This window comes from Dromiciops gliroides, chromosome 1 (genome assembly GCF_019393635.1).
Source record: "Dromiciops gliroides isolate mDroGli1 chromosome 1, mDroGli1.pri, whole genome shotgun sequence".
In the NCBI taxonomy this organism is placed as follows: Eukaryota; Metazoa; Chordata; class Mammalia; order Microbiotheria; family Microbiotheriidae; genus Dromiciops; species Dromiciops gliroides.
This window is the reverse complement of record NC_057861.1, coordinates 743394653-743418381: the sequence shown is the minus strand read 5'-3', so window position 1 is coordinate 743418381 and position 23729 is coordinate 743394653. Positions and strand designations below refer to the sequence as shown.

Sequence of the window (23729 nt, the reverse complement as noted above, 5' to 3'; positions counted from 1 at the left end):
CGATATGAAATAAACAGAAGGAAATTGTCATGGAGCGAGGAGGGTATGCTAACCTTGGAGGAATCAGGAGTTATGAGAAGCAGATTTTGAGGTGAATTTTGAAGGAAATAATGGATTCAAACTGACAGAGCTAAGGAGAGGGGGTGTATTCCAGGCCTGAGGGGAACAACGAGTGTGAAAGCACAGTAATAGGATGGAGTATTATATGCAAAAATTCAAAGAAAAATGTGAATTGGTCTCATGTCCAAAAATAATCTCTATGGAAGAGCTGAAAAAAAGATTTTAACAAATGAAAGAAAGCTAGAGTAAGAAGAAAAATTGGGAAAAGAACGAGTGACAAGACAAACATGATGAAAAAAAAGACCTCAACAGCTTTGTAAAAGGTGGCAAGCGGAGAGAGAGGGATAAATGGAGGGACAGAATAGAGGGAAATTTACAGTAATCATAATGAATGCGAATGGGATGAACTCACTCATTAAATGGAAATGGAGAGCAGAATGGATATAACCAGAGTCCTACAATATGCTGCTAAAGAAACAGAGTAAAAGCACAGAGTAAAAGTAAAGGAGGTCTGGAGCAGAATCTAATACATTTCTGCTTAATTAAAAAAAAAATTATAAAAACAGAGGTAGCGATCATGATCAAGACAAAGTAAAAGCAAGATAGATCTAATTACCAGGAAAACACTGTACACAGTAACAACAACATTATGTGATGATCAGCTGTGATAGACTTAGCTTTCTCAACAATACAATGGTCCAAGACAATTCCAAGGGACGTCATGATGGAAATTCTCTCTACATCCAGGAAAAAAGAACTGTGAATCTGAATGCAGATTGAGCCATACTATTCCTACTTTTTTTTCTTTTTTGAGGTTTTTCCCCTTTTCTTCTGATTCTTCTCTTCACAACATGACTAATGTAGAAATATGTTTAATGTGATTGTACATATATAACATATCAGATTGCTTTCTGTCTGGAGATTGGGGAGGGAAGGGAGGGAAAAAATCTGGAACTCAAAATCTTATAAAAACAAATGTTGAAATTTAAAAAAAAAAAGACCTAATTAAAAGAGAATAAGGAAGAAAACTACATCTTCCTAAAGGAAGCATAGACAATGAAAGTAATATTAATTACTGAATACATATACACTGAACACAAATGCAGCAATACTAAACATATAAACAAAACAGTATAACAGCCAAAGTTTCAAAGGAGAAATTAAATAGTAATTATAGAAGGAAGTAGACAGTAAGAACCATGGTAGTTGGGAACCTCAACTTTCTCCTCTCAGAACTAGATAAACCTAATCATAAATTAAGAAGGAAGTTTGAGGGGGAACTGAATTTTAGAAAAGTTAGAAGTGATAGACCTCTATAAATCCATATTTTGTACATATCTATATATATCGAAATGGTATGTATAACCATGTTATCTCTTCTTTCTTTTTTTTTTTTTGCAAGCAATGGGGGGTTAAGTGACTTGCCCCAGGGTCACACTAGTTCGTGTGTCAAGTGCCTGAGGCCGGATTTTAACTCAGGTCCTCCTGAATCCGAGGGCCGGTGCTTTAACCACTGCGCCACCTAGCTGCCCCCCTCATGTTATCTCTTCTAATAGCAAATTAGCTACTTGAGTTATTTTTGGTAACCAGGTGCTACAGTGGATGGAAGCCAACTAGGGGGCCCTGAGTCAAGAAGACCTCGCATTCAAAACCCTGGGCTAAAATCACTTCATTCGTCTGCCTTAGATCTCTGCTCTGTAAGATGGAGATACTAATACCTCCTTCCCAGGGTTGTTTGTGAGCATCAAATGAGATAATGACTGTAAAGCACCTAGCACAGTGCCTGGCCCATAGTAAGTGCTTAATAAATATTTATTCATTGATTGATTGCTGAGATAAGCTAATGTATAATCAGCCTGGCAACACTGGCTGAAGCCAGAGTTTTATACACCAACAGAGGAGTTAATATTTTACCCTAAAGGCAGATAGAGGTCGCTGAAGCTTCTTGAACAGGTATGACTAGAGCCGGAGAGAAACTAAGGCTGAAGCTCTACATTGGGAGGTCATCTGCATAGGGATAAGTTAACTAGTGGAGATCGATGAGGGGCCCCAAGTGAGTAAACACAGATAGAGAAAGCTAAGGACATGTCCCCACTTAGGAGTTGTAAAATGAATGACTAACAAGCAAATTAGACTAAGGAGTTGTCAGCTAGGTTGGAGAAGGTGGGAGGAGGGATTTCTGTGAAAGACTTGAGGACAGAAGAGGAAGATTTCAAATAGTCTCTGGGAGAATGAAATAAAGAATAAATTTAGGAGGAGGACAAAAGACTTTCTTGCTGCACCAAGGGTCCAGATGAGATAACCCAGTTGCCTTGGTTGCACAATTTCTTGCAAGTCTATTTGGTAGTACATGAGTAAGAGCAAAAGAAAGGGAAGGTAGGAGTAATCCAAGGTTCATATTTCTTCAAACATGGGAAGCAATAAGAGGAGAAAGAGATTCAAGAATAGAGGACTGTGGAGAAATGAACTAATTAATTTTAGAGTCAAGACTGAGAAGTGAAGTTGTCCTGGGAAAGTATCAAGTGTTGGTGGATCTGGAGGTCTTTGTAAGAATGAAGAATGTGGGGGCACCTAAGTGGCACAGTGGATAAAGCACCAGCCTTGGAGTCAGGAGGACCTGCGTTCAAATCTGGCCTCAGACATTTGACACTTATTTACTTGCTGTGTGACCCTGGGCAAGTCACTTAACCCCCATTGCCTCACCCCCCCAAAAAAAGAACTTCACATCATTGACAATCTAACCAGGGATTAAATCATAACCCTACTCATCTCATTAGGTTATTTCAATAGTTGCTGCAACCCAAATAAAACCACCACCTGGTGGTCAGCCTTTGTGTATTAAGGCTCTCCTTACACATTGTAAATATGTGAATTTATTTATTACTCTGCTATAAATTGACTCATTTTTAATATTTAATCAATAAATAAAAATCGAGTCCACTTGAAATAACTTTTAAATAGTCTTACCTTAGGTATGTGCCATATAAGAAGAATAATGTCATCATTAGTCCATTTAAAACAAAAATCACAGCAATATAAAAGCAAGCAGGGTCTCCCAGTCCTTTAAAAACAACAACAACACAGTACTAAGTAGTTAATAAACAATTAAAAATTATTTATTAAGTGTTTATAATATGCCAGGCACTATGCTGGGGATCAAAGTAGCAAGAATAAGACCATCCCTCCTCCCAAGGAGCTAACTTTATATTAAGATAGAACAAAAATGTGTGTGTGTGTGTGTGTGTGTGTGTGTGTGTGTGTACGCGCGCGCACACACTTTTATATACAGCCCAGGAAGCCACTAGAGTTGAACAGGGGAGTTGCCTGGTTAGATATGCACTGAAGGAAGATTACTCTGGCCAATGTATAAAATAAAAGGCAGTGGTGAGAGAGACCTGAAGCAGGAAGGCCAATCAGGAAGAAGCTGCTACGAGAGATCCAGGGCTGATTGGAGCCCAAACCACACAGGGAGCTGTGTGAAGTAGAGAAAGGCTGTACGTGAGACATGTTAAGACAGAAACGGCAAGATCTGGCAACTGATTGCAGAGTGTAAGCTCCTTGTGGGGAGGGATGGCGTCATTCCTTGTACTTTTGTTCCCAACACCAAAAACGTGGAAAGGAAGTGAAGCACAGAGGATGGTGCTGAGATTATAAACCTGCAACACTGGAAAGACAGATGATGGCGGTCCCTTCAAGAGAAGTGAAAACATTTGGGGAAAGATAATGAATCCATTTGAGACATGGTGAGTTTGAGATGTCTTTGGCAAACCCAGTCTGAAATATGCAGTGACGACGAGCAGGATGCCTAGTTCTGGCAGTCATCAGCACAGCAATGACCTGAAGCCACAACCAAGAGAAAGAGTATTTGAAGGGGAAGAGAGGCACCTCCGAACAAAACCTTGGACAACACCCACAAATGAGGCATGTGGATGATGAGCCAGCAAAGAGTCTGAGGAGCATTTTAACAGATAGGATATGAAACCCTGGCTAGGAACGAGTATGCAGGAGAAAAAGACGGTCAACAGTGGCATGCACAACCGACAGGCTGAAAAGGCTTAGGAAAGAGAAGAGATCATCAAATTTGGTTCTTAGATCACTGGTAACTTTGGAAAGAAAAGTTAACAAAGCCACTCTAAGCAGCATGTTCGGGATTCAGAAAGAACTCATCAATCTGCTAGGAATATTGACTAGCAGGGTAGTGTTTCTAGCATGGATTCATGCTAGTCTTGAAACAGAAAATATGACCATAATGTAGTAAAACTCATTTTGTTAATGTCACAACATCAATAAGTGTCCTTTTTACTCCTGCTGGGGAAGGCTATTAACTCATTGACTGTTTCCATTGTGCAAAAGATTTTACAAACTCCTCTTTTGCAATTGCCTTCAAAGCCAGCTGGTCTCATCATTTTCTAATCAGACCAAAGTCTAGCCAGACCCTGCACTAGGTACCAAGGATACAAAAATTTCATATTCTCTTTCCTCAAGGAATTTCTATTTTACTGAGAAGATCAATATGAACACATATGATACAAGGCAGAGAGTAAAAGGTCTAAGAATAGCTAAGACAAAGAGCATCGAGAAAGTGCACTGAGGACAAAACAACTAACTGGGAGCTTCATGGCCGACCTCACAGGACAAGCTCAGGCTTGAAGGTCAAGATTCTGAGAAGATGAAGTGGGACTGGCACTCTCACACATCCCATGAAAATGCAGGGAGGGGCAAACAGGTAAAAGCAAGTTTGACTGACACATAAGGGAAAGCTGGTTGAAATAAGACAGGAGATGAAGGCTGGCACCAGTCTGTGGAGGGCTCTGAATGTGTTTATAATCCATTCTAGTGTCAACGGGGAGCCAAAGGAGGCATCTGAGGAAGAGAGTCCCATCTTCACATGCAGAAGATGCAGGGTGGTACAGTGGAAGGATCAGGGACTTGGACCCACATCCCTCTGGTTTGAATCCTGGCTCTGCCCTTTATGGCATGCGTGACCTTCAGCAAGTCACTTAATCCCCGGAGCCGTCTCCTCCTCTGTAAAATAAGGAGGCATTTCGCAGCACTGTTCAGGATGGATTAGAAAATAGACACATCACTGGTAGAAAGAACAATGAGGAGGCTGCTCCGGACATGATGGTGAGAAGTGATGAGAGTAGTATGAGCAGAAAGGAGATTAATGTTAAAGAATGATGCTCTTCTCATGCAGCAAATGGGAAGTCTGGAAGGGGCATGGAACTCCAGCAGAGACTTGGAAATAACAGGACTACAATGTGGGAGAGATGAAGGCTGTGGGTATAAATACACCATGTCCCAAAAATCTTGATACTTTTTTAAATAGTAAAACTTAAAATTTTACTATGACTTTTGGGACAGCCAGACTCTGACACTTACCACTTTGACCTCGGGCAAGTCACCTCATCTCTATTTGCCTCAGTTGCCTCAGTATAAAATGTGGGTATTCACAGCACCTACCTCACAGGGTAAAAATTGTAAAGTGCTGTGCACGGTACCTGATACAGGGTAAGCGCCATATAATTATTAGTTATTACTATATAACTGAGATTCATCTACACTGGAGATGACAACAGACATATGGAAGTAGATACAATTACCAACAGGGAAGTGAGAAGTGAGGAAAGAGGGAGACAAGGATCTCAAGACAGAGCCTTGGGATCACCCATGCTAAGAGGGTAGTAGACAGATAAGGATTTAGGAAAAGAAAGCGAGATGAAGAGAGGTGGGATGAAAACGAGCAAAAAGGAGTGTTACAGAAATCAGAAAATTTCTAGTCAAGTTACTAGTGTCAAAGCTGCTGAAATGTCAACAAGGTTAAAACTAATAAAAGATCATCAGATTTAACAATTAGGAGATAATAACTGACATTCCTTTAGTCCCTATAAAGTTTCCAAAGCTCTTTAACATATATTATCTCATTAGATCATCACAATAACTTTGTGAAATAGGTACTACCTATTATTATCCCCATTTCACAGATGAATAAACTGATGCTCAGAGAAAGTTAAGCCAGGGTCAAAAATCTTGTGTTATAGGCAGGATTTGAACCCGGAGGTCTTCCTAACTCCAAGCCCACACTCTATCACACAAAATCACTGTTATCCTTTGAGAAAACCATTTAAATACAGTGGCAGGGTCAGAGCAGTGCACTAGATACTGGGGACAATGTCACTGAGACATCATTCCTGTCTGGTAGGGGGACAAGATACTAATAACTGTAAGCAAATACAAGGAAGGAGAGGCAGGAGCACAAAGAATAATCCAGCTTCGCTGGAGCACAGAAAGAACAGAGGGGAGCCCTATGAGATAAAGCCCAAATGTCAGGGAAGTGCCAGATTGCCAAAGGCCTGGAATCTCAAGCAAAGAAGGTAGAAAAGTTCATCACAAATTTTTGAAGAGAGGAATGACATACATACATAAAAAAGATGTTTCTGAAGGAAAAGCAAAACAATAGAAACCAGATCCTACAAACTTATGTGAGAACCAAGAAAGCATGAGGTGACCTGTCCCAGAAGTTGCCTCTATTCATAGACCGCCTTAAATCATGTCAATCAATGGACTTCAATGAGACTAGCCAATTAGCTTGGAGCTGGGTGTGGGGACTGCCCTTCTTCCTGTTTGACAGGGGGCTTCCAGGGGAACCGAGTGGGACTTTCGTTTTGGAAGCACGGGTGGCTAGGCGAAGGGGCTGTTTTTCTCTCTCCAGGTGTAGATCGGAGATAGGGTTTCTCCATTCTTTCAGAGACATGCATTTGCTCTCTCACTCTCTCTCTCTCCTAACTTCTAATACACTTTAATAAATGCTTAAAAGCCTAAACTGTTGCTGAACTTCCTAATTTATAAGTAATTCCTAGCTAGTTTACACACACACACACACACACACACACACACTAGATTCTAATCATCACACTTAAAACGACCAAGTCTGACCACACAGAATTTGCAGAGGCAGTAGTCTATGGGTATGGAATGTTGCACACAGTGTCAGGCAACTTCTATATCATCGGTAGTTTTGCTGAACTGCTTTTGCCTCTCTTTTATTCTCTGCTCTGAAGGATTGTTCTGTAGGGGAGGAGAAGGGTATTATCAGAAAATGTAGGTGATAGAAAAAAGATATCAGTAAAAATTAATTAAAAAAAATTAATCTTGCAGCAATGTGAAATACAGATCCAAGAGGAAAGAGAGTGGAGGCACAAAGAAGAGATGATTACAACATCAAGGGAGGCCTGTCCTAAAGGGATAAACCTAAGATCAGAGAGGGATCGAGGAGCTGGCACTCAGAGATCTGGCCGCATAGTCCAGAAGTCCCATCCCTGACACACTCTGGTCACATGACCTGAGGCAAGTCCCTTGAAGTCTTAGTGCCCTCCCCGGGAACACTGTCCCAATGAAATGACAGGTCTGGACGAGAGTAAATCAAGAGATAGGAGCAGGTGTGGAGACTGTTGTAACATTAACAGGAACCATTAACAGGTGGTGAGAAGTATAAGAAAAACAAGGGCTTGAAAAGTCTCAGATAATCCCAAGTGATAAACAGGGGAGATTAAGTGAATGACAGAACCACAAACAGAAGAAGGAGAGACGAGAGACCGAGCAGGACCAGGACTGTCTATGCTAACTTGAGCTATCGGTGGGACACTGAAGCTGCGAGGAGACACCAAGTTTAGAGCCATGCCTCTGGTGCCATCTTGGAGAGGTCCTCGTGGAAGATCTGAGGCTGACTTGTTGACATCTACATGGTGTTCTACCGTTTACAGAAAGCTTTATACAAACAAGCTCATTTGGAACTCACAACCACCCTATGAGTAGGCTACGCAGCTATTATTCTCCCTATTTTACATTTTAAAAAAACAAAACTGAGGCTCTGCTACTTGAGGAGACTTGCCAAAGCTCCTTCAGTTAGGAAGTGCTTTCCTCAAACCCCAGCCCTGGTTTTGTGACAATCCACAGTGCTTTTTCTTTTTTTTTTTTTTTCAGGGCAATGGGGGTTAAGTGACTTGCCCAGGGTCACACAGCTAGTAAGTGTCAAGTGTCTGAGGTCGGATTTGAACTCAGGTACTCCTGAATCCAGGGCCGGTGCTTTATCCACTGCGCCACCTAGCTGCCCCCACAGTGCTTTTTCATATGCTAAAGCTACCTTTAGGACAGGGAATCTCATCCTGTTGGCAAGCTATGTCCCTTTGGCAATCTGGTGAAGCCTACAGACCCCTTCTCAGAATCATGTTTTTAAATGTCTACAATATATAGTCTTACAAAGGAAAGAAATCGTACTGGGGAAAAAAAGGAGCTGTGGTGGTTTTTTTCATCCAAGTTCATGAACCTCCTAACATCTCTAATCTCTAACCCACGAGGAATCTATCTACAGAACCTAAGTAAAGAAGTCCTGGTATAGGGGGCAGGCAGAGAATGGCAGAGGACCAAAAGGAGAGCTTTGGAGAACACAAGGCCGAAATATGCTACCGTGTGGTCACCACAAGCTCTGGTGGCCTCCAATGGCCTCCAGGACTGAGTACAAACTTCTTAGGCAAAAACCTTCACCATCTGGCTTTCAGGACACACTCCAGGAATCACTGTGTATTCCACCCTTGCACACGGTGACCCTGCAGCCAAACGGCTCACACAGAATACTCCCTTTCCTATCTCTGGGTTTTTCAACAGCTTCTCTTGCAGGCCTGCCTCAAAGCTCAAGTCAAAAGCCATTTCTTACATGAGGCCATCTTGATCTTATTAACGCATCACCTTCCCACCTTGAAAAAACTTTACATTTACCTTGTAAACATGTTTTACATTTTTGCATGTCTTATTTCCCCGGAGAGAATGTAAGCTCCTGGAGATGAATAAGAATTTGTTTTTGTCCTTTTAACCCTAAGGCTAAGCAAAGTGCTCAGCAACCAGGAGATGCTTAATAAATCCTTGCTGATCAACTAACTTCCAAAAAGAAAGTATTACTGAAGTAAATGGGTGTGGTCACCAGGGCCAACATTTTTGCAGAAGTGAAGGAAAATGACTGAAAAGGGGCCAATGAAATGAGCCGTCTCCATGTCATGCAGAATTTAGGGAAATGTGCCATTCTAACACCATCAGAAGAGGACAGTAATGAAGCAGGACGACCAGATGCCCATGATGAATTTTCAAGTTGTTAGAGTACAGACGATGAGCATTTGGGGGCCAGTAAACACTAAATTACAATTGTGAGTTGAGTCAGGACTGGTCTGACAATTTTAGGAAAGGATGCTGCAAAGGTTTAGAGAATGGATAAGGATTGCCAACACCTAATTAAAAAAAAGAATATGACGCAGCAAGAGATGAGAATGTCCCATGAATAAAATTTTCAAGGCTTAATATACAAGAAATAATTTCAATGAAAAGGAAAAGGGGGAATTTGCTGAAAGAAGCCATTCTGGCTCCATAAAGAGCTCATCAATCAACTAGGATTGTTTTTTTTAAAAGCTATGTGCAACAACCTAACTAACGTAGAAATGTTTTGCAGGACTACACTTGTATAACATATTGAACTGCTTGAGTTCTTAAGGGGAGGTGGGGAGGGAGGAAGAGAATTTGGAACACAAAGTTTTAAAAATTGATGTTAACCTATATTAGACTGCTTTCCATCTCAGGGAGGAGGGAGGGAAGAGAGGGTGGGAGAAAAAATTTGAAACTAAAAATTCTGTGAAAACAAATGTTAAAAACTATCCTTATATGTAACTGGAAAATAATAAAATACTTTTAAAAAAATCAATGTTAAAATTTGTTTTTACATGTAATTTGGGAAAATAAAATTCTAAGTAAAATCAATGTAGCCAAAATTAGAAGGGAAAGCAGGATAATCTGGGGAGTGGGGGCAGGATTTACAGCAAAGTTTCTCTGATAAAGGCCTCACTCTCAAATATACAGGGAACTTAAGGCTATTCATAAAAATAAGAGACTATTGATCAATTGATAAATGCTCAATAGTATATGAGGCAGAGGGCAATTTTTCAGAAGAAGAAATCAAAGATACCTATAGTCATATGAAAAATTTCTATAAATCACTAATCATTAGAGAAATGCAAATGAAAGCAACTCTGAGGTACCACCTCACATCCAGAAGATTAGCTAACTGACAGATAGTTTCATCAAGAATAGGTCACAACACAATACCTTTCCTTTTCTGACAGAACAAGTAAACTATGATAAAGATGCACATGTTCTTGTTGCAGACAAAATGGAGTGATAGGTGTAATGGAATTTATTAATTTGATCATTGACAGTTTTGACTTTTGAAAGGCACCGATTCCAGACCAGAGTCCAGAATCCAGTTTCCTCCTGATGACATCTTACCACTTCAAGAAGACAAGAGAACTCAGAGACTTTATATGTTTTGTTAGTTTTTACTATCTCCTTTCTGTTATAATATACACTATCTGTAACATGTATTCTCTGCAGAGGCTCTCCCTTTGCAAGACTAATGTCAAAGCGTCGGTTCATGAGGACAAAAAAAAAAAAATCGCCCCTCTGGACAAAACTTTCCTCTCTTCCTTTTCTATATTGTTGTTCACATATTATTAGTTAGCAATAGTTATTATATCCTTTTTACTGTTCCGTCAAGGAAATATTTTGTTTCTTGAGGAACAAAAGGGGGGAATGTGGGTAGAAAGTTTTTAACAGTCGGTTAGATCATGGAGAGAGCCGCCAGTTTTTTTCTTCTTTTACCCTGGTTCATCAATTGTCTGGGTTGTCCTTCAAATAAATCATTCAAGAAGCTCCACTGAGCAAAATGGAAAAGGAGGTTGGTGAAATTGAACTTAGGGGAGGTCCTTTTCAGGGGTTGATGTGTGGATGCTGGTAATCAGCCAGGAAAATGACCTCTTTGATGTAACAAATCAGCCATACTAATTCATATTCAAAACTATTAATAATATCCATAAGAACAAAGTAGTATCTTAGATAAAACTTGCCTTCACAGCTTTCGACTGGATTAAGCCCTTGTCCTCTGGAAACATTCCAGCACATCTTTGTTTGAATGCCGGTGAGGTCCATTGTTCCAGTGTACAAGCGGTACCAGAAGGCTATGATTACCTATGGGGAGAAAAGAGTCGAGATACCCAAGGACAGGATATTCTACCTTATAAATATCCTCTTCTCAAAGCAACATTTCATGATGTTTCAACCATTTTAAATGCTGTCCTTAGATATGGGAGGAAAATTTTACAGCAGAATGAAAAGAACATTCGACTTAGAATCAGATGGCCTTGGTTCCCACCTTGGTTACCTGTTACTAACATGTGACTATAGACAAGTCTCTCCAAGCCTCAATTTCCTCTTTAACTAAATGGAGATTCTAGTAATGGCACTACCTACCTCATAGGATTGTGAAAAAAGAAAACACGTTGTAAACTATCAAGCACCTTATAAAACCAGAGCAATAATTATAATTTTCAAGAGATGACCTACATCCTTCACAATATGGGATAAATGACCACCCTCATATTAACAGGCTCACTCTGACGCCTCATCATGGCACTGATACAACCATGGGTTCTTACTCTGCTGACAGCAGATGAGCTCTGCTGGTCTTATGGGCTAGAAAAGCTTCAATGATTAGCCCAGCAATTCAATGTCAATCTTTTGAGATCCAGTATAGCTCAAGTGCAAAGAAATTCCCCTCCAAAAGGTTCACCAACAGATGATGAAATTTTCATTAACAGCAACTCATGAAATATAGAGGAACTGAAATATGTGTAGGTAGAGGGAAAAGCCCAACTGATAAGAATCAATGATAATTGAAAGTATAAAAGAATAAAGAGCAGTAGATATAAATTCACAATGAAGGTAATATATAAAGCAAGATGTTATTATTAAGAAAATATCAGAATCTTAGGGGGAGGGAGTTCATGGCTTCACATTTGGGTCCTCTGGCACAAAAAAAAAATGGTCTTTGATCTTTATACAAAAAAGTTCTATCTGCATTTTAAATATAGCATGATTGTTTGAGAGTCCAGTAACATACATTAAAATGTTTATTAATCAAAGCCTAAATAGTTAGAACCTTTAATAAATAAAGCATAGGTAGTGAGGTGTTCTCAAGAAATCAGGGCTGATAAGTTCTCAAAAATGAAGGATAATACAGTTTTGGCCCTAAATATGTCATTGGTGGCTCTGCAATCGGCTCTACTCAGCTGCTGTAGAACCCAACTACAATTACCCTGTTATCTCACTTGAGTGTCACTACCAATCTAATGAATACAGAAGGCAGGCTTTTGCTAGCCCCTATGATTATTTAGGAGGTAGTGTGTGGCATAGTGGTAGAGGGAGGTCTTAGAGTTGTTTAAAGACCTAGGTCCAAGTCTGCCTCTGACAGATCAAGGGCAAGTAACTAAACCACTCAAGTGTCCCAAAACAACTGAATTAAAGTCCAAGTTAAAGAAAAGTTGGTGATGTGCATCAGTGGATGGGCTTTCCCTTCAATTAAATTACAGAGCCAGAACTGTTCCCAAAATATAAAAAATAAAAGGTTGACTATCCAGAGTTTAAAAGGTTAGGCCCATTACTAGTAGCAAAAACACTGGCTAGTATTTTTGCCTTTACAATGAAAAGGTAGAAAAATGGAAGTCTCCATTTTCTGGACACCAGATGACACTATCAAACCGTTCTTTTTTATTTTGTTTTCCATTCAAGCTAAACTGAACTGCCTCAACACCAATAGCATTATGTTTCCCACTCTCAACCCTCGAATGACTGAGATGTTCCTTTCCTGTAAGTCTATAAAACCAGAGCTATGTCAGAAGTTCCAAGGAAGACGAGCAAGATCACTCTTCTCCACTGGCAGACAAAGGCACAGTTTGTAATTTCCGACACCAAAGCCGGGGCCTCCAAAACTTCCTTCACTCACTATTTCAAACACAACAGGCTAGAGCTTCATCCCTTAGCTTAAGGCAAATATATATACAGAATATAAATACATGTGTGTACATTTATATATGTGTCTGTATCTATGTATATGTAAACATACATATAGACATACATAGATACACACATTTATTTTTCTGGTAAAGATAACTTTGTAAGTTTCTAGCATTCAATGGTAAAACTTTAAAAGTCAATTTAAATAGATTAGTTATTTACAACTGAGTATAATATTAGAACTAAAGTCTCACTTTTCTGCCTCATCCTACAAAGGTGGAGATGCTGAGTTCTAGACAACATAAGAGGAAAGTAAGCTCTCATCATTTCTACCCAGCTTGAAAGGCTTCCAGTAGGGGTCTGGGGAAAGACAGTGTGTCAGCGCTAACACCTGAGCTCTGAGATTACCTTCTCTCTACTCTGGCTGTAGATAGATATCTTGTCTATATCTACTTATTTACAATGTTGTCTCCCCAGTCAGAGGATTCAAGGAGATAGTAAACTGAGCTTCCTCCACGGCTGAGGTTCGGTGATTCAGATGAAGCAGATACTCAAGTGCTTACCTCTGGTCCCTCCCTTCCCCATATGAATTTACTCCAAGGAATATTGAAGATGACTGGTGGGGGTGGTAACTAGGGACCATGAAAAGATGAGTGACAGTGACACATAACTTGAAAAGGGAGGAGGGCGTAGAGCCTGTGAAAGAGAAGGGCAGCACCCAGAGAGAGACGGAATAGCACAAGATACATTTTTCACTGACTAGAAAGCATCCAATGACTCCATAAAGACAGGACGGCCTGACCTGGAAACCAGGAACTCAACGACTGAAGGAGAAAAAAGGAAGGAGAAGGGGATAGCACTCACATCAAGCTCTCCCCCTCTGAGAAGCAGAGATGAGCCAGCCAAGACAGGCCTGGTGAGAAAGGGTCTCCAGGAGTTCTCTAATACTCGGGATTATAAGTGACTCAGGATGAATGTACTCATTTTAGGAGCTAATATTAATTCATTCCGTGATTCCTGTTTTGTTCCTCTCACTTTTAACAAAACTTTGTCACGTTGGATAGACACTTTCTAATGGGGTGTAGGTCTCAGTATACTGTGGGACAATCTATGAAAAAAGCATATATGCTTTCTCAGATTTCTAGGATAGCACCATGGACATGCAAAGTCAAGAAATCCCCCAAAGTAATGAAAGGATCTCTCCAGCTGTCACTAAACCCCAGCCTGGAACCTGCTTCACACAAGCCAGTTTGCCAGCACCAGTAATGCTCCTCTCCCATGCTTACCAGCACCTCACACTTGGTTTTTGACGATGCTCTCCGCCACTGATCCCTACCTCTTCTCCTGAGCTAAAAAACAAACAAAAATTCACTTCCCTGCTCTCTAATATTCTAAGTTCACCGTTCCTTCAAGGACCAGTTTAAGGCTTACATTGTTCTCAATAGCTCCTGACCACCCCTCAATCTCTATTCCTCAGTAATGATGTATACAGTTGGTATCACATTATTTTGCACCGATTTACTTTTTTTTATTATTTGGTAGTAATTCCTACTTAATCTGTGAAAGATGTTTAAAAAAAGAAGTTAACTCCCAGCAAAGTTCTTCAATGGATGTTCTCTCTTTTTTTTCAAACGGACACACTTGAGGCTACTTCCTGGATTTCTCAGCTCTAGGTGGATACCAGTGGCACCCTGGAGTTGTCTGTCCACTGTTCATCTCTGGCTATCACAACATTACTGGCCCAGTTCTTTCTAGACACACATCTCTGATGACCATCTATCACCTTCTCTGAAAAATCCTGCAGATATTATCTTGCAGCCCAGTCCTGACTACTACACACCTCTCCATGAAGTATTCCATACCTTAGAGTCACACAGGATGACCAAAGTAACACTAGAGTCACTAAAAGCACTGCACAATTTCCCAAGAACAATCTAGCCCAAATATTTGTATGTATGTACTTTTTATATACAATATATACACACACTAATGGATCAGCTTCATAGATCATCCATTCAATGGCTGATAATAGCCTAGTTCAGCTACTTGGTTCTTCCTGTTTATTTTGAGTGACTGGAGAGGCCATTTGGGAAGCTCTGCCATGTTCTGGGGCTTGATGCAATCACCATAATGTTATCTTCAAAAGAAGAGGGCATCTAGAGGAGTGTATCATCTACAGGGAATCCCTGGCTCCAAGTTTACTCTGTGTTAGCCATTTTCCACTGCAGACTTCTGGTAAACCTGTTTCTCTGTGTTTTGTGCCTAACTTCATACTAATAATCTGAGGAAATCAGAGCAAAATATTTTCTACTGTTACATTTTTGAAGAAATTTTGTATAATTTTAACATAGGAATAAGATGTCTTGTTGGGAGACTTTTACTAGTCAAAAATATATATAATAGTATCTTTTATTTTCAGAACTTTAGGTAAAACGTGTGCTGATATACCTATGATGAGAATTAGAAAAATCATCCTGTTTCCTTCTCAAGCAACGAAGGCAGATGTCCTCCATATGTGTAAGGATTACCTCGTGATTTTTTTTTTCCTCTGCCACTTCAGGATGTTTTCAGAGATAGTATTGCTAATAATCTTTCATGATCCTCCTCAGAAAGACTTCCCAAATAAAGTTATACTTTAAACTGGCGATGCCTTTGGCTACCAAATTTCTCTGAAATCCTATCGAGTGGCAGAAGAAATTTATAGGTCCTTCTGGTTTCCTCATTGTGGTAACTAACTTACATTCATTAAATTTCTTTAGAAAACAGTGATGGTCTGTTTTGTAATGTTTCCCATTTTTCAGAGTCAGCAGCTTATTTAAATAAGTTAGGCTGGAGATGCCTCCATTGTGCTCCCAATCTTTTCATGTTCATTTTTTACCTTAAATAACAGGTAAAGGTCTGTGATACATCTGAAACAAAACACTGTACAACTAAAGAAGCTACTGAAGAATGCATTAACATTGAACTTACTTTTGGATTGAACTTCGTCAGAATCCCTTACAAATTAGATGTTAAGACTCTCAAAAACAAAAACATGTTTCTCATTTTTTTTCCTATACCTCTTGACATCTTAGCAGTTTTGAGCACATGATAGAAATTAATGAATGTTCATTTGCTGAATGAATGAATAAATCTCCATCCTAGAACTGTTCAGGGCTAGAGCCCCTTTAAGGTCAACAGTAAAAGGATAGTCCTATTCCTTCCTTCCTCAACTACAAAAATAGGAAGTTTCTTAAATAAGGACAGAAAAAAGTGCTAAGAACAAAGAAGGATTATCTTCAAATTACAAAATTCTTCAGAGCAAACTAAGAGGAAATTTAGGCAACTCCTCACCTAGACTCTGACACGGGATTTTGAGTACAAAGGTTAATCCAACAGTCACTAACTCTTAATTCTACAAATACTTTTCTGAAATTGTACACTGCAAGAAGGCAGCTCTGAATGTTTGCACACTGTGGGGAGGTGGCTACACCCTCCTATTGTCTGTGAATGTTCTTTCATGGCCAGCATTTCCTCCCTTGGGGTGCTTTCTAAGCAGTCTTCCTTGCTCCCATAATTGCATCCCTCCCTTGGCCATTGCATAGATTCACTGTCCCCAACAACTGACTCTGTTCCTGTTGTAGTCACTTTGTCTAGTTTCCAGATCAATTTCCCATGTTTCTTTCTTCAGGTGCCCCTCCTCCTTACAGAAGTTTCCAAGGGATGTAGCTAATAACCATCAAGTACAATTTGTTCTGTAATTTGTCCAGTGTCAATTCATTCACTTAACACAATTTTCAAAAGAGATATACTATGCAAACTAGACTTCTCTTCCCCAAAATTACTCACCTCTGGATAAAGATGAAAGCGTTTCACTGCATTAATCACAAGAGGAAATTCAGTAAGTCTATCATTCATAGTCATCCATAGTCCTCTCAGAAATGAAGGTGCTTCTATCATGGTCTTGAAGTAGGAATAGTAAAGTCCCTAAAATAGACACATACATTTGACCATTTTCTCACCTTTTAAAATTCTACATGTAATTCCTTCAATTTTATTTTCTTTTAAATAGACAGAAAACTAACCATGACTAGTATTTAATTTTATGACCTTCTCTACACTAGTAATTCCTGAGAACTTAAGAATTCAAACATTTGACACGCTTTTTAAGCTTGTTCTAAAAATATAAGTAAAGAAAACACTCTAAAAGAGTTTTAGAAAAATGGTGCCAGACTCCCTTTCTTTGAATGTGGAACATTATAGATTATAATACATCTTTTTTCTATATATTGGCTAGTTTAGCTCAACTTATTTTTCCTCTTTTTAACTTTTGTGTTATAGGGGATGGCTCTCTGTAATGAAAGAGAAAAAATGAGAAATGTTGGTGTAAAAATAAAATATATCAAATATATAAATAAAATTTATTTTTTTAAAATCTAGAGCCTAATTATTTACCACATTATGAAGAGGCTGGAGGTGAAAGCTAATGAAAAATAGCATGCTAGAACACCTTCTAAAAATCTGATTAGCTAGCTGTCTTACACCATTAAATGGGCAAGAAAAAAATGTTAAGACACTAGTTGATGTGGTATAGTATACAGAATACAATACTAGAAATGAAAAGACTGACAGTCAAGCCCTAGATCTGTCATTTACTAGTGGCATGACTTGGAAGAAGCCAATCCACTTATCTGGGCCTCAGTTTCCACATCTTAAAGTGAGAGGATTTGAATGGATGATAACTAATGTCCCTTCCCCTCTAAAATTCTGTGTTTAATTCATTCCAAGTACCATAAGGGGCAAGTACCATGACTTGTTTTTCTTCTGTAATTCCACATGGTGACTCTGCTCAAAGTGGGTAATCAATAAATATCAAAAGACTATTGTTGGTCCCAAGTACTACAGTCTCCAAAAAAGGAGTGATTTAGGATGGTAAGGACCATTCAGGCATCCCCACAGTCAGTTCCATTCTTTGTCTTTTTCCAATTTAAACAGGTGATGAGGATAGTCTTCTAAGAACTACACCTGTGTTCCATATGAAAAGAAAATAAATGAAAATGGTTTTCTCCTTTGTACCTTACACACTGGAGGCACTAACCGACTAAATGGAATTGAACTGAATTTATAAGTCATACAGGGCGAAAGGCACCATATTAACATTCTCCATGCTAAGAATAACTCACATAAATAATATCTTCATATCATTTTTTAATGTAGAAAAGATATGGCATACAGAAAGCTCAGCTAAAAGCAAGCCATAGCTGAGGACAGACCTTGCCTTGTCTTCTAGTGCTATACTAAGCTTTCTCATGAAAATATGACAATATAAGAAATGTGATACTGAGCTAAACCAATCTTTCATTTATCTTAGTATTCAGCTCCAATAACTAAAAGGATTCAAGGTCTTTTAAAAAGACCTAGTCATATCTTTCCATATGTCAATTCAAAAGGGCTGTTGTGCTTTAATTATTTTCCATAAGAAATATATTTCCAATGTTATGATGGTAATTAATAGAGAATTTACTTGATTTATATAAATAGGCTTTACAAATCCTTTCTTATTCACATAACTATTCAATAAAATGATGTGCAATTCTATATTTCAACTCATAAAATTCATATAAATGAATATTATTAGGCTATGTAGTCTACTCTTGGAAATTAATTTTGTTAGAAGTCATTAACCCCTGCATATTATCATGTCCTGAGTGCTCACTCATTTTTACTTACTCACTAAACATAACTTGAATTAGAAAAGTACATCAGACAAGGAGAGGAACTGAGACAAAGGAAAGGGTAAGGGTCACCCAAATCTTTTAAAGAATAATAATAACCCTAAGCTACAGTTTTATCAAAGAATAAATTTTGCCATCCAGTCATTTTAGTGTTCATTAAGCTTCTAGGTCATAGATCAACTATTTAAAAGACCATATAATAATTTTTTAGAAGGGCCTAACCATTTCAGTGCGAAACGTCATCTCCCTTTCCAAGGTTGAAAGGTGGGAAAAATGGCGATCATTCTCAAAAAGAGTTGTTAAATGAGCCCTGAAAAAAAAATGAAGGACCACATGCAAGAATAAGAAACAAGATTCAAAATTAGTACTGAAAAATAATATAGTTATATATGCACACAAAATAAGAGGCTACAAATCTGATAAGAGAAAGGGAACAGAAGTTCATAAGAAAAATTTTGAAGTCCATGTAATGAGGTATAAATTAAATTTCAATTCTCTGGTTTTAAAAAGTTTTAAAATAAATCACTAACTTAAAATGAAAATTAAATCACTAAAACAATTTCAAAGTACTATGTCATAAGCTCAAAAATTAAATTTTAAGTGAAGAGGACTATATTTCAGGAAAAACTATTTCACTGACATAACTGAAAAAATTTAAAGGGAGCACTCTAAAGGAAAATTTAAAATAAAGACGCAAAATACATGTGAACATGTGTGTACATATATTTACACATACTTCCAGATATAGCAAGCAACAGAGAACAGAGCCATTCCAACAAACTTGAATGTGAAACAGAGCTCCATGGTACCGGCCATTTTGAAACAGGAGATGTACTCCAGTGGAATGCCAGAACTTCCTGAGAAGTCTTGGTGATGGAATTAGGAAACAAAGTCCTTGACCTCTCACTGCTCCAGCTAGAAAGGCCACAGCGGCCTGGGTGAAGACCAAAGGAGTGGGCCTGCAATGTGGGAAAGTGGTGCACACACCCTAGACTTGGAAATCCCCCAGAATTTCAGGCCTGCCAGTTCAGCACTACATGCCGACCAGGAGACCCTGGGCATGGAATTTCAATTTCGTGGGATTTAGTCATTTGGAAAGCACACATCACACACATTTTGTAAGGCAATATGTCATAAATTCATTCTTGCTGTGCCAATCAATATTCAGAAATCACACAAACACACACACACGTCAATTTGCTAAGTATTAAGACTGAAGTTCATCAAAACTGGAAAAGACACTACAGAGGGCAGCACTCTCAATACAAGCCCCTCATTTTCTAGACAGAGAAGCTCCAATCCCCCAAAAGCAAAGGTGGCTGCCACAGGTCCTGCAGTGACATGGATGGGACTGGACCCCAGATGTCCATGCGTTGTATCCAATGTTCTTACCATTACACTATACTCTTTCCGATATTTTACTGATACAAAATAAATACATTCAATATGTTCCTTTTTCTTTTATAATATAACAATTCTATAAAAGGCAGGGTACTTTAAACATTTCTATGGATCTAGTCTTGAATCATCACGCCTAAATTTGGCTGCTCACCTCTGGACTCATTCTCCATCATGCCTCCTGAATCTCTACATCCTGTAAGATCTCACCACCTCCTCAGAACAGCTACCTCTGGGGACCATGTGACTGGAAGGTTGGACAGCCAGGTCAGCCATCTCTACATTCCCCACCAGACTACACTGTGCCCAGGCCCTTTCCCCTTCCCCTTTTCAGCTTCCTCTTGTGTGTTGTCTTCCCCTATTTCATTATAAATTCCTGGAGCTCAGGGAGAACCTTCTGCCTTTCTTTGTGTCTCTAAAGCTTAGCACAGTCCCTGGCAGATAGGCAGCTAGGTGGTACAATGGACGGAGGGCCAGGAAGGAAGTCAGGAAGACCCGAGTTCAAATCCGGCCTCAAACACTTACTAGCTATGTGACCCTGGGCAAGTCATTCAACCCTGTTTGCCTCAGTCTCCTCCTCTGTAAAATGAGCTGGAGAAGGAAATGACAAACCACTCCAGTATCTGGAAAACCTAAATAGGGTCAGGAAGAGTCAGATACAACTTAAATGACTGAACAAGATAAATATTTATTGAATGACTAAATATCTCTATGTACACATATTCGTATAGGAGTACCTTGCTTTACACAAGAGATCTATTATTTTAAAGTAATATGTTTGTCCCACATATTATATCATAATTTTCAGAATGCATTTTTTTCATTTCTAACAGATGTTCAAATCTTAAGAGTACCTAAAACTAGTGGTAAATGTTTTCTCTGTAAGATTAACATCACCTGTCCCCAAAAATACAAACAAAACTTTTTTTCATAATAACTGAAGTTCTAGAAACAAAAACTTACATATAAGGGACCCGTAGGTTTAAAAGGATTTGTTGAACAATAAAGTCTTTTACAAAGAAAAAATTATTTTCTAAATAACTATAACTTGGGGCAGCTAGGTGGCGCAGTGGATAGAGCACTGGCCCTGGATTCAGGAGGACCTGAGTTCAAATTCAGCCTCAGACACTTAACACTTAACTAGCTGTGTGACCCTGGGCAAGTCACTTAACCCCAATTGCCTCACACAAAAAAACCACAACAACAACAAAAAAGTATACTTAAATAAACTGTAACTTGTTTTGTATAAATTTTTGAGGTCCAAATGTTACAAATCATATTCTAAAGTAGAGCACAACTGTAATCAAACAAATTAAAGATATCCACATACAAGCAAAGTGGGTTTTTTAATGTGCATAAAATAGCTTTGAGAAAAATTTTAAACCAAATATTCTTGTTTATCACAAATTGCAACTAAATCTTACCAGTGCAAAACTCCCACAAAGGCACCTGGAAAGACAGAAAAGTTATTAAAAGTTAATCATTACACAGTGAAATAAGGTATAAATAAGGAAGAATCAGAAACAAATTATCTCAATAAACCAGTGTTCAATAAACCTGAAAACATAAATTGTTTAGAAAAGAACTCCTTATTTATTTAGCGAAAATTCCTGGGAAATTTGGAAAACAGAGAGAAATTAAGCTTATACCATTATCTTATACCAGATTCCACAATAAACTCAAAATGGGTAAATATTTCAGGGCACACTGTAAAAACAAAAACAAAAACAAAAAAACACCTAGAAAAGGAAGTCAGTAAATCAGTTACCTTTCAAATCCATAATGTAGGGGGGGAATGTCTTAATTAAACAAAAAATAGATATAATCACAAAAGATAAAAAGTACTGAATTAACCAAATCAGTGTAGCTAGGATAGGAAGGGGAGCTGTCAACTGGGGAGAAAACTTTGCATCAAATATCTCTCCTAAGAAACTGCATTAAAACTTTTTGCATACCTTCTACAAAGACTAAGGGCCATTCCCCAGTAATCAATATATATAAACAAAAAACTCTCAAAAGACAACCAAAAGCAAATTCCCAAAAGATAAATGATCAGAAGATATGAAGTTTTCAAATGAATTACATACTAACAACCATATGAATAGAATATTCCAAAATCACTAACATGGGGGCAGCTGGTGGCTCAGTAGATCAAGCTCCGGCCCTGAATTCAGGAAGACTTGAGTTCAAATCCAGCCTCAGACACTTGGACATTTACTAGCTGTGTGACCCTGGGCAAGTCACTTACCTCTCATCGCCCCGAAAAGAATAAAAGAATAAAATCACTAACAAAAGAAATGCAAGTCTAAACATTCTTGAGGTTTTACCTCATGCCTCGTAAACTTGAAAAGATGACACAAGATGAGAATAGACAGTGTTGAAGTAGTTGTAGGAAGATAGCCATAGCAGTACATTTTTTGTGCAGCTGTAAACCAGTACTCACCATTTTCAAAAGCAATTTGTAAGTATGCAAATAAAGTTACTATAAAATGTTTCATATTCTCCAGCCCAGAGACTTCACCCACTAGGCTTATTAAAACCTAAAAAGGTCATTAATAATAAAGTCCCCATATATACTAAAATGTTGATAGCAACACTTTTGTGATAACAAAAAATTGGAAGCAAAACAAATGACCATCAATTGGAAAATGGCTACACAATCGAGATACTTGAATCTAATGTAATATTGAAGTGCTTTAGGAAATAATGATTATTGAATAGATAACATAAAAAGATTTACATGAAACTATGATGCATAGTGAATAAAACAGACCCCAAGAATCAGTATCCAGATTGTTCCAACAAAATGGCCAATGATAAAGAAACTACAAAATGATCATAGTGGAATGTTCGTAAAATTACAAAGAACATGAAGGCTCAAAAAAGGTATATCAGCCTTTTGTTGACATAAGACGTTGACATGGGGTATGCTACACATAATTTCAAACTTTTTCAATGTATTAATCAGTTTTGCTAATTTTTCCTTTTTTTCTTTAAACAGTATTATTTGTGGGAAAGGCAGTGAGCTCCCGAACTCATGACAGGATCGCTCCAAAAAACATCCAAATAAGGTCATAGGAAAAATGCCCCGGAGCAGCAAAACTCACAGAAGAATGTGCTGAAATCATCTTCTCACCAAGAACAGCTTGGAAGGTCAGAAGGAGGGAGCTGCTGTGCTGATACAGGAGTCGGGCCCAACCCCACAGTCACCCTGACACAAATCCAGTCTCAGGAAGTCCTCACCAGAGAAGGAGACCCCCAGAGCCTTTGAATCAGCTGAAGCACCAGTGTTGTCTGGAACTAAGCTCACAGTCTGATGAGTGGGCTGAGCCCTGGGCAGGGGAGAGACTACAGGGGTCTATGCTGGTGCTAAGGCAGAACTTGGATTCTACACCCCTACTGAGAACCAGGTGGTAGGCTCGAGTAGCAGTGGCCCAGGTAGGGGAGAGGCACAGGCTCATCAGAGCTAACAACCACAACACACAAAGCTGGTTGATTGGTAAGTTGGTCTGGGGTCATCTAGGACCAGGAAACAGGCCGGGCGAGTGAGGAACCTGATCCTCCTTAAATCATACCACCTGGGACTTCTAAGCTTGGGATACTGCAGCCTGGAAACAGTGCCCCACTTTAAGGAGCTAAAAGTCTAGTAAAAGAAAGGCAAGATGAGCC

At 38.9% G+C, this 23729-nt stretch overlaps 1 protein-coding gene across 1 annotated transcript in view; it reads right to left on the bottom strand.

The window, feature by feature from the left end:
• The window catches only part of LOC122735668 (probable C-mannosyltransferase DPY19L1), a 130581-nt gene that overhangs the window by 90761 nt on the left and 16091 nt on the right, over nt 1-23729 (bottom strand). The window contains 5 exon segments of the mRNA XM_043977402.1: nt 3028-3121; nt 11004-11124; nt 16777-16914; nt 18885-18972; nt 21485-21509. Of these exon segments, the coding sequence (XP_043833337.1) occupies nt 3028-3121; nt 11004-11124; nt 16777-16914; nt 18885-18972; nt 21485-21509 (466 nt within the window).